The 11,945-nt window shown below is 37.5% G+C and overlaps 1 protein-coding gene across 3 annotated transcripts in view; it reads right to left on the bottom strand.

Moving 5' to 3' along the window:
• FANCD2 (Fanconi anemia, complementation group D2) overlaps positions 1–11,945 on the bottom strand; it is a 51,831-nt gene that overhangs the window by 38,847 nt on the left and 1,039 nt on the right. For all 3 annotated transcript variants that reach the window (XM_010842105.1, XM_010842107.1, XM_010842106.1), the window contains exons 2-14: positions 11,095–11,185; positions 9,327–9,467; positions 8,728–8,795; positions 8,458–8,561; positions 8,009–8,069; positions 7,122–7,174; positions 4,557–4,635; positions 3,383–3,507; positions 2,270–2,357; positions 1,630–1,734; positions 1,028–1,128; positions 523–631; positions 295–330 (exon numbers count right to left, since the gene is read on the bottom strand). In XM_010842105.1, coding sequence (XP_010840407.1) covers positions 295–330; positions 523–631; positions 1,028–1,128; positions 1,630–1,734; positions 2,270–2,357; positions 3,383–3,507; positions 4,557–4,635; positions 7,122–7,174; positions 8,009–8,069; positions 8,458–8,561; positions 8,728–8,795; positions 9,327–9,467; positions 11,095–11,158 — 1,134 coding nt within the window. In that variant the 5' untranslated portion in view covers positions 11,159–11,185. The remainder of the gene's footprint in view (positions 1–294; positions 331–522; positions 632–1,027; positions 1,129–1,629; positions 1,735–2,269; positions 2,358–3,382; positions 3,508–4,556; positions 4,636–7,121; positions 7,175–8,008; positions 8,070–8,457; positions 8,562–8,727; positions 8,796–9,326; positions 9,468–11,094; positions 11,186–11,945) is intronic.

Raw genomic sequence — 11,945 nt, 5'->3', positions numbered from 1 at the left:
GACACGACTGAACGACTTCACTTTCACTTTTCACTTTTATGCATTGGAGAAGGAAATGGCAACCCACTCCAGTGTTCTTGCCTGGAGAATCCCAGGGACGGGGGAGCCTGGTGGGCTGCCGTCTATGGGGTCACACAGAGTCGGACACGACTGAAGTGACTTAGCAGCAGCAGCAGCAGAGCAGCTGCAAAAGGATGACTGGAAGATCCCAGGCCAAACAGCAGGGAGGAAAGCCAGGCAATATCACTAATTTTACATCTATAATATTTAACATTCATAGAAGAGGAACATTACCTTGTGTTCAGCCTCCGAGGGGGTCCTTTCAATTGCCTGGAAAAACAAGGGTCACAAAAATATTACAACACATAAGAACACGTTTGAACCAATCTGCTCATCTGGCAAACCATCATCTATTATTTCTACTTGATTGACTTTCAAGACTTTTATTTCAACTACCTTTACTTATATATCCATGACTGATTGCCAGCCACTTCTTCCTCAATGTTCAAAGATCTCACTCACCTTAATCCAGGCTTCTGAAATGATTTTCTCATATCTAATAGCTGACTTTATTACATCGAAGAGAAGAGTAACACAGTCTTGACTGCTATTTTCTTGATTTCCTGAAAAACTACAAGTAGCAGAGGGAAAGGAAATCCTTCTTACCAGAGAAGGACCTGTAAGATCTAGATTCCTGCTTACTAGGCATGTGCCTTAAAACTATTCACAATTTCATGTGTAAAATAGCTAATAAAAATTTATTGCAGTCTATCAGAGATTGATGTGAATAGCAAAGGGAATACACACACACACACACACACACACACACACACACTCACTCATGTACATATACATACTTATACATATAAATATTATTTGAAAAATAATAGTAATATATTATTATGATATTACTACATAATTTGTAGTTGTAAATATTAAGATCTTCTGTCCTGGCTCCACAATAAATGTCAAAAAACTTTCCTTGCTCATGTGAGAAAAAGGGTGGTAACTGTCCATGAGTTTATACCTTGTTTGTCCTTTATTTCTCAACCTGCTTAGAGAAACCTGGAACTGTGAAGGCAAAATACAGTGCTGCAGATCCAACTTCTCTCGAAGCTCAGAAATTACCTACAGCAAATAAATGTGTTAGCTGTGTGTTCTGATCATTCACAGCAGCTAGGCACAATCTATTTTTCCAACAGAAGAATCATAACATTCTCCTCAAAGACTGAGGAAGAATTATTAAATGAATTATTAAACAATGCAGTTTGAAAGAGACAGTTGATGAAAATAACTAATGCAACTACAGTACGTCATGCTCCTTAAAAGTCCAGAATTCCTTGAGGCATTACACTGAAATAGCAAATATAACCTATAGCGGCTAAAACAGAACAATAAGTCTGACTAGTAGATCCATTCTCTCCCTTGAATACTATCTGGACTAATTAGCATTATCAGTTAGTTTCAGGACAGAGAAGAGGAATCAGAACCTTTTAAACAATTTATCTTGATATATTTTCCTCTAGGTTAGGCTTCTTTTCACCGCTGAGTTTCACAAGAGCACCACAACTATTCTCCGTACTGTCCAGGATCTAATACCCTAGTGTTTGTTAGGAAACAGCAGAGTACCTCAAGTGCATCTGTGGGGGTTACGGAATGAAGAATGAATTTGATGATCACAGGTAAGTCGTCCAAACTGACAGATGACAGCTTACCCATCACTAACTGGCGGACCTAAACACAAAAAACACAAAATCTTACATATTTCCATGTTAATATCACAATCTAGTAATGACTCATTAGGTAAAATTAGAAAAATTATTTCTCTCAGCTTCTCACTTGCACTTTCAGAAGAAAAACACATTTTACTTTTTTCCAAATTACCAGCTCTCAACTGTTAATGCTACGGCTTCTTCAAAAACAGAGAGGCGATTAATATGAAAGTTATTATCTTACATTTTGGAGTCTGAATTTTCCACTGGTTACAGAGAGCCATAAAAATTTGTTATTCCTATGGGAACAGTTTGTAAATATGCAGGCAACACAGACAACTTCCACTAAAATTTACAGCTTAAAAACAAACAGTTCATCTATCACAGCGTAGCACATAAAATTCACCAAAAAAAAAAAAAAAGAATAGGTGTCTTTCAGCACTGTTTCAAAATGAAATTTTCATTATATACAATTGGTCCAGGGCAATGAATGACTGATATCGGTTCTGGGAGGTGAGAAGACTAGTTCTGTTTCTGGAGAGCAAAGTCCTCCATACCTTAGTCAGGAGCTTTGACTCAAGTTGGAGGCTAGAAAGGACATCCAGGATCGGGACGGTGAGCAGAGTATTCTCTGTTAGAAGGTCGCTGGGAACAGTGGAAAAGAAATTATCCAACTTTTAACAGAATTGAGCAAGTAATGACTTGGGAAAATCATCCAAGGATGGGAAGAGAGGATATACTTAGCTCCCATTAAATTCTATTTGTAGTATGTTTCATTAAAATTCTCTTGAGTAAAAAAAATACATGCACATTTTGAAAAATTCAAACAACAAGAAACCCTATCTCATCATACCCTCTACTCAGAGGAAACCACTGTTGAGATTTGGTCCATATCCTTCCTCAGAAAAGGAAAAAGAAAAGCCACAATTACAATGAAGTGGGATAAATATGATACCTATATGTGCAGGGTGCTACAGTAGCATAGAGTAGAGAAGGACAGCAATGGATTCTAAGAGAAAGTTATACAAAAGGACAGGCAGGCAAAGGGAGGGGTATAGGGCTATACACAGAAGGAGCAGTCTGCCCAAAAGTACAAAGGCAAGAAATCTCTAGACCTTTTCGGAGATAGCTTTACAGATAACTACAGAAAAGGAGGTATTACAAATTGAAGTTTTTAATTACTTCTAGGATAAATACACAGTTGCATTACCCCTTCTTCGTTACTGCTCTATCAATGAGAATTTTTCACATAAATGTCAGACAGCAATGGATCTGACACAACAATGTGCACTAGAATTAATCATTTAGGGACCAAAGAACGTTGATGTTTAATAGGTTCCACAAACCATCTGGATGTGCAGTCATGATTGAGGACACCCGTGGGTACAGGAAATGCTAACAAAACAAAAAAAAATGCTAATAAAGGAAAGTTTACGTCTCCACAGATCAAATTTATATACCTAATCCTAAGCCAGACTTCATATTCACAACAGATACATACACCTACTTAAATATATATTATTAGAAAAAACAAGCCACATTCAATATCCCAGTAAGACAAGTATCGTTCTCTTTTATACAGAAACACAGTATTATTACTCTTTTTATACTGTGGCAATAGGCTCCCAGAGTGAAGGCTTGCTCAAGCTGGCAACAAGGTGCTTACCCACCTGAGCTCTTTCCCCACATCAGCATGCTGGGAATCCCCTAGGATCTCAGGTAGGCTGATGACAAAGTCATGTTGTAGGCACAGCGGAGCAACACTGATCAGCTGCATGATCTTGGTGGTAAGATCCTGCAGTGGAGGACACTATTATAAGAACTGTAACACAGTATCCAGAATAGAGAAAGACTTCCTACTCCCAAAATATAGAGCTGGAATTATTTTGTGTACAATATGACAACTACACATACATCCAAGCTCAAAATCTAAAATCAGAAGTAAATCACCTAGAGATTTTTCATAAATGAGATGGTACCTATATTAAAAAAAAAAGTAGGCCGGATGGCATATTATCTAATATCTTTATTTCACTTAATATTTACATCTCTATTTCCTTTTTTAAAAGGTAGGGATCTGTTGCTCAAGGATACACAATTAATAAGTGCCAGACCCAAAATTCCAGCCCAGATGAGACTCCAAAACTTATGTTCTTTCAAATAAAGATTTAGCCTTTGAATGTGACAAAACTTAGTAGAATGATTTTAAGAACTCTAAAGAATAAGCAAAAGGCTCAAAACAGATTCATCTTTACCAAGGTACTTAATAACAAAACTCCCAAAGAAATTTTCCTCAATATATAATTAAATCAACACATCTGCAGTGAAGTAGGATGGTTTCAGACCTCACTTTTTTTGAGAAATAAAACATAATAATCTCTGTATTTTGAGAAATTCGTGAATTCCTTACAAATAATTAATTTAATAAATCACATCCAGTCATCACAGTTATGGGCTTCCCTAGTGGCTAAGCTGGTAAAGAACCTGCCTGCAATGCAGGAGACCTGGGTTCAATCCCTCGGTTGGGAAGATGCCTTGGAGAAAGTAAAGGCTACCCACTCTAGTATTCTGGCCTGGAGAATTCCATGGACTATCCATGGGGTTGCAAAGAGTCGGACAAGACTCTTCACTTCCATCACAGTGAGATATATTTCTGTTTTTTGAAGACATTTAAAGGATGAAATAACCATGACTTTCAAACTACGAAAGCTAAAAAAGCTAATGGATAGAAGAATATGAATTTCCTGTCTAGAAAGGCAAAAACCCTGCAAATTCCAAAGGTTTGGTGTTAAGTGCAGAAAACACTCTCTAAAGACAAGAGACCAAAAAAGTACCCAAGCCTACCTTACTATCCACAACTCGGTCCAGCCACTTTAGCTGATTGATGATGAGTCGAGGCATGCTGATTCCATCACTGTTCACTCTGAAATGTTAGAGTGGATGAAAAACCAGGAACATAGCCTGTCTGACCTACACAGCAGCAAACATTAATACTGCATATAACATCTCAGTCATTCAATTAACATTGGCTTAAAGTTCAACATTCAGAAAATGAAGATCATGGCATCTGGTCATATCACTTCATGGGAAATAGATGGGGAAACAGTGCCAGACTTTATTTTTGGGGGCTCCAAAATCACTGCAGATGGTGACTGCAGCCATGAAATTAAAAGACGCTTACTCCTTGGAAGGAAAGTTATGACCAAACTAGACAGCATATTAAAAAGCAGAGACATTACTTTGCCAACAAAGGTCCATCCAGTGAAGGCTATGGTTTTTCCAGTGGTCATGTATGGATGTGAGAGTTGGACTGTTAAGAAAGCTGAGCACCGAAGAATTGATGCTTTTGAACTGTGGTGCTGGGGAAGACTCTTGAGAGTCCCTTGGACTGCAAGGAGATCCAACCAGTCCATTCTGAAGGAGATTAGCCCTGGGATTTCTTTGGAAGGAATGATGCTAAAGCTGGAACTCCAGCACCGTGACCACCTCATGCGAAGAGTTGACTCATTGGAAAAGACTGATGCTGGGAGGGATTGGGGGCAGGAGAAGAAGTGGATGACAGAGGATGAGATGGCTGGATGGCATCACCGACTCGATGAACATGAGTTTGAGCGAACTCCGGGAGTTGGTGATGGACAGGGAGGCCTGGCGTGCTGCAATTCATGGGATCGCAAAGAGTAGGACACGACTGAGTGACTGAACTGAAATGAAACATTAACCACGGGTTGCACGCTGTGCTAGACACACAGATGATATCAAAAAAACATAGGACATATGCATATATGTTGAGAAAGATGTCTGGAAGAAGATGCACTGAACTGTTAATGACTATATCTGGGGAGGGTTGAGAGGGGAAGAAAGGTCTGGAGAGTATCTGTTAAAATACATGAACAATTTTTAAAATAAAGATTATTAATAAATTGGGTAAGAGAAATTATTTTTAAAAAGTAAAAACTAATTACCTAGATGTGATAAGTACTGAAACAGCAGAATATTTTTTACTGGTATAGAAACCTAGGTCAGATGAGATTATGTCTGTGAAAGTATTAAAAACCATCCATATATGGATGAAAAAAAGTTGACTCAGTACTATTTCCCGTAAGATGACAGTCTTTGCCTTCTTCCCAGCCTCCTATGTCTAAGTTTTGGATTACCTCCAGCTCCTCTTCTTGACAACACTTTCAATTTTTGTTTATAATAGTCAAGTTTAACTACTAAAAAAGACTAGCCAGGACACAAATCATCTAGTGCAATCCATTTAGGCAAAGCATGAATTTTTAAAGATAAACCTTCAAGTTTACTATTATTACATATAAGACACTGAAAAGGCACATTTTAAAAAGGAGAAAATTAAAATGACCCAAATCCTCTCATCCAGAGATGTCCATCACTGACATACATATGTCTATGTAAATGTATATGTATGAATTTTTGTTAACAAAATATTGAGTGAATTGTAAATATGACTTGCAACCTGAATTTTTTTTAATTAAATGGTATTATATAACCCTTTTTACAATTTTTAATATCCACATGATATCCCTATACTAATTTACTTAACCAATCCCTTATACTTAAAAACCTGTTTACAATTTTTATTTTAAACAGCAATAATATTCATTACTGTTTTCATTCAGAGCTATTACCTTAGGATAAATTAGGATGTACAGCTGAACATAAAGCAAAATCTAAGGCTATGATACACACAACCTCCTGATCTTCAGAGTGATTACAATGCTTTATATATGTTTACCAGTGATGTATGAACTGGCTTGTTAATTACACTCAACAAGGGAGATCCTTTGAGAGTAAAAAATATTATTTGAAATTGTCATCTTTGATTATTAATGAACTTGTGCATTAAAAAAACATTTAATGCTCTTATATTTCTTCTCTGTGAATTATCTATTCATGATCTTTATCTACTTTTCTATTAGGCTGCTCTTTTTTCCTAACTTTTTTTTTTTAATAAAACAAACAAACTGTGTTTGTTTTTCTTTTTTGGCCATGTCATATGGCTTGCAGGATATTAGTCCCCACACAGGGATAAAACCTGGGCCCCTGATAGTGAAAGCCTGGAATCTTAACCATTAAAGTACATTTCTAAAAAATGGCAGCACGTGTACAGTATAAAACTGAAAAGGTAAAGAACAGCATTCAGACAATATCTGACTCCAGCCAACTGGCTCCCCTCCTTGGAAACAATCACTACCACCAGTTTATCGTGCATTCTTCTAGGAATACATAAGACACGCTACTAAAATTTCAAAAGAATCACCACAGTTAAACTTGAGTAGTTACTTAAAAATCTGGAGTCACGATAAATATGATCTTCAGAGGTACCAATGATGTTTCAGAGCAATCTTTTCAGAGAAACGTAAGTACACCAGGATGTATAACTTCACTTACTTTTCAAAAAGAAATTCTGGCAACTTTTCAAATAAGACTTTGATAATGGCAGGCTAAAAAAGAAGACATAGGGAGTTAGGAGATGGTCTCGAAATGTACAAAAGAAATATACAACCAGCGGTAATTCTCTCCATCAAGATTCTTGGAGGCAAAAACCTGCTATAATTGAAATGCTCATTTTTAAGAATGTCCACATGAATGCTGCCTATATTTTGAACAGAACCTGCTGGAATACAAAAATCTGTCAATAACCCACCCTCTGAAAAATTGCAAAATGACTATCAAGGCAACACTAAAATAATCAGATAATCAATAGTATGATTAATTATAATGAGAACTGTTAACCCATGACATGCAAATTTTAACAGATTATCAAATAGTTTGCAAGAAAGATTTCTCTTCAGGGGAACAAGAGAGTTCCTATAGATTTAAGTAAACTAAGTGATATTCAAGATTTCCAATGAAAAGGAAAAGAGAATGCTAAGATTAACAGTGGGACAGACTGTCTACTAAATAGAGAGGCAGAGAGAAGGAAAATGGCAAAATCTAGTTAATAAGCAAATACAAAGCTAAATGGGAGATGATGCAGATGTGAATATAGCAGAGACATACGTGGTATACAGACCACATAGCATGAAGCTTTACAAAACAGGAAGCAGAGGCTGACCGGACAAACGAGACTTCAGGATACAATAGGCAAATCAGCTCAGTCCAAACCACAGATATTGCTCTCCAGATTCATCTCAGCAACAGGGCTGTGGGAAACTGCTACAAACTCAAATGCTTCTATTACCCCTGCTCTACCCCATGCTCCAGCCATTTATACTTGGGCATACACCACAAATCACATCCATGAGATGTTCACACAAAAAGTGGCACAGCCTCACCTGTAATGTGTCAATCCCCAGAAGCAATTTAATGAGGCTCTTACAGTAAGATGTGCCAGTGCTGTTAAAAAAAGAGAGAGAAATTTGTTTTCTGTTTTGTGTTACGGTTTTTATTATCCTTTGTCCATAAAATTGGTTAAATATGTAATTTTTTAGGAGAAACTATCCTGTTGGAGAAGAAATACAGCACATGAGAAGACAGTTCTTAAGTCACAGAGAGGTAAAGAGTTGAAATTTTCACCAACAGAGGTGAGATACATTTTAAAAAACATTCTGGATTCTTAGTATCCTGAACTTAATAATTTAAAGGTTAGGCTAAAACTCTGAGAAAAAGAGAGCTATAAATCAAAACCAAATTAAAAAAAACCCTGCATTCTATCCAACCTCCCCACACCCCCCAATCCAACTGGTGTAAAATTTCAGCAAGACTCGACGACTCATCTCCACACCTGGTTTCCTCATCCTGCACACGTTCACAAGACAAAAGGCAGTTCCTGAAACTGTCCTGGTCCTCAATGTAAGACTCCAGGCCACTAACGAACTCTTCTATTATCTTGGTAACATTCAAAGAAAACAAGAGTAAAAATTTTAGTTTAACATTTGCTGTGGGTTAAATAAAATCATTGTAGCACATTCAACTTTATGCCAGTGACTTTAAATTCCCAACTGAAGAGTACTGCTGGCAAAAAAAAAAACAGCACTAGGGAGAAAATACATACTGTGGGATAAGAAGGATGTTTCCTCAGAGTCTGAAAGAGTTTCTTTTGGAAAACGATTTGATCCACAGCTATAAGAAAAGAAGACGAGTTGGTCCCCAGTGTCTTGAACACTCCTGACTATTGTCTCCCTTTCCTAAGACCTAGGTTCCTGTCTGATGAAACCAATAAAGGTATTCCCAACCTAATAAACTCACAGCAGAACAGAATTAGCATTAGTAAAGGATAGCTACTAAGTATTTTAAAAAGATGCCATACCCTTAACTGAATGGGATAATCTATGCTCCTAAAGTAGGGCCTTATATGGCTTTATTTATCAATTTTCCTCTGAAATTAATTCTGACCCAGATAAATACTCTCTGGGTATTTATTTTTTCACAAGAAAACAAAGTAATACTATATATAACATTCTTAAAAAAAAAAAAAAGAATTAGACATACTTTACTTAACAGTCATTAACTAAAATATAATTTCAGTTTCATCCTTGTCTCCAGACAGATGGTGCTCCCATTTCTAATCTTCACTGCCTCTCTAGAAAACCCATTATTCAGTTCTGAGGCCTTTCACTATACCCAGATAAAAGATTTTCATTAAAACATTACCTAGTTGGTTCTGACTCTCTCCGGTTTTAAGAGTAATTCCTGATGCCTTAAGAAACTTTACAAAGACACTGTCATTTTCTTCAACTTCATTGTGAACATGAGATTTCTTTGTCTTTTTGGAAAGTGGTTGCTTCCTGGCTTCTGAAAATTGAAAAAAATGTCAAGAATTCGACAAAGAGTAGAGCAAAGCTTAAAATGTAAACCCTAGAACAATACCTAGGATAGTTGATGGGTCCCTGAGAGACTATACTGGAACTGATGCTGCAGTGAAATTTTATCTCTAACAAGGGTCAGCAATAATGGCTTGCAGACAAACAAAACAATTAACAAACAGAATTATTTTCACCTATTAAGTTTTCTTTTGAAGAATTCAAAATATGCCACCTCTAACAAGAATAACCATAGAAATGGTTTCCACCCAAATTCTAAAGCAGCCAGGGTCTCTCATGTACTCTACAAACCCCTGCATTAGAATCACTGAGAAGCTTATTGGAAGCATATTCTTAGGTCACATCCCAGACGTGCAAAATCAAAATTTCAAGGCTAGAGCCTGGGAATCTAAATTTTTAATAATTCATATTCTGCAGGTAATAATCCTTACTCCCACCGAAGCTTGAGAACCAATGATAAGGATGCAGAGGTGGAAGAAAGTGACAGATTCGCCTACATCTTATCTTTGAGTACAAAGTCCAGACTGATTTCACCCCAAGGCTTTCAATCCATGAGAAGTAATTAAAAAAAATAAGCAAACATAAACAAAAAGGTACCTGAGGTTCAGTATGACTATCTACTCTTCTCCCTTAATGAAGCAATGTTAGAATTGCCTTAATAGAGTAGATGAATATAATAAACAAAAGACTATCAACCACTTCTCATAGGAATACTTAGGGCTTCTGTCAGTTGCATTCTCATTATAGACAGAGTCTGTCCTCTTTCTTTGCCTCTGGCGTGTTTGCTTTGATATGATGCTATTCCTTTCTGTATCACCATCACAGCATTTATTGAGATCATAAATTTTTTTAAGGGAGGAAAGATGACCACAAGATTTTTAAAGGGTTATGGGCTTCCCTGGTGGCTCAGATGGTAAAGAAGCTGCCTGCAACACAGGAGACCTAGGTTTAATCCCTGGGTCAGGAAGATCCCCTGGAGAACGGAATGGCTACACACTCCAGTATTCTTGCCTGGAGAACTCCATAGACAGAGGAGCCTGGTGGGCTACAGTCCATGAGGGTCCCGATGAATCGGACACGACTGAGTGACTAACACAATTGTTTGGGGCTTCCCTGGTGGCTCAGTTGGTACAGAATCCGCCTGCAATGCGGGAGACCTGGGTTCAATAGTTGAGTTGGGAAGACCCCCTGGAGGGCATGACAACTCATTCCAGTATTCTTGCCTGGAGAATCCCCAAGGAGAGAGGAGCCTGGTGGGTTGCAGTCCATGGGGCTGCAAACAGTTGGACACAACTGACGACTAAGCACGGACTACGTAGTTATCTTTGTGTCCCAGCACCTGAAGGACGTACGATAGATAAGTTCTTACGTCTGTAGATTCCACTTATGTGGAGACTGAAGCTCACAGACTATAGGCATGCCCAAAGTCATACATGCAATTAGAGGTAGAAATTCCAAATCTCTTGACACTGGACTGTGTGTGTCCTACCTATTAAGACTTGATGACTCCCAACACTTGAAAGGAGGAACTTTATACCCCTTTTAGTGCCTCACACATTTGCTACAAAAAATAAAGCAACAAATGATTAGACACTTACCAGAGGCATCTTCTGTCAGGCTCTCTTTATTCTCTGACACTGATAGTTTTCTTTTGGAAATCATTCTGACCAGTCTTCTTCAGTTAAATTACTTTGCAGAACAAATCAGAGAACATAAGTTACTCTGTAGAAGCTAGATAAATTCTGAGAAGTTAAAAATATTAGCTCAAAGAAAACAATTAATGCTCTATCCAAAACCAAAGACTTCACAAAATGCTATCTAAAGCCAGATCTTGAGAAAATTTCAACTCCTCTTTCTGGTCAATACTTGCTTACTTTCACGACTTGTTTACCTAGTTGCCTCTTTAGCCAGATCACTTTTCTCTTGCTGAAGAATAAAACCCATAGTTCTCTGACATTGAAGATCCTTCACCATTTAGCCCCAATCTACTATTCCTTTAACTCATTAATCCAAAACTCCAATGTTGAGGACTGGGCTAGGTGTTGGGGTTACATTTGTGAACCAAAAATGATTCCTGCTCCAACTGAAATGCTGTTATCTGCCTGGAAATTACTCCATCTCCTTAAAGTCTCAATCAAATGTCTTCTTCCTTGAAAACTGGACTCCTATCCCCAAAGGAGATTACTCCTCCAGCTTTCCTGCTCCAGAGTATATGTAAGAAACCTTAGAACACACTAGACTGAGGGGCTCCTTGAGAGCAGGAATCCAGTGTTGTTTATCTCAGGTATCCCTAGGGCCCAGCATGGTACCTAGCATTAAAGAAAAAAATTTCTGAGAATATTCGCTAAATGAGAATAGCTGGCAGGAAGGTAAATATTAATATCTAACAAAAACTACTAAGTCTTTTATATCTAATACTTCATTTCTCACAAAACTTTTTGAGGTAGGT

This window comes from Bison bison, unplaced genomic scaffold (genome assembly GCF_000754665.1).
Source record: "Bison bison bison isolate TAMUID 2011002044 unplaced genomic scaffold, Bison_UMD1.0 scf7180017864171, whole genome shotgun sequence".
NCBI lineage: Eukaryota > Metazoa > Chordata > Mammalia > Artiodactyla > Bovidae > Bison > Bison bison.
This window is presented reverse-complemented; position numbering and strand designations above follow the sequence as displayed.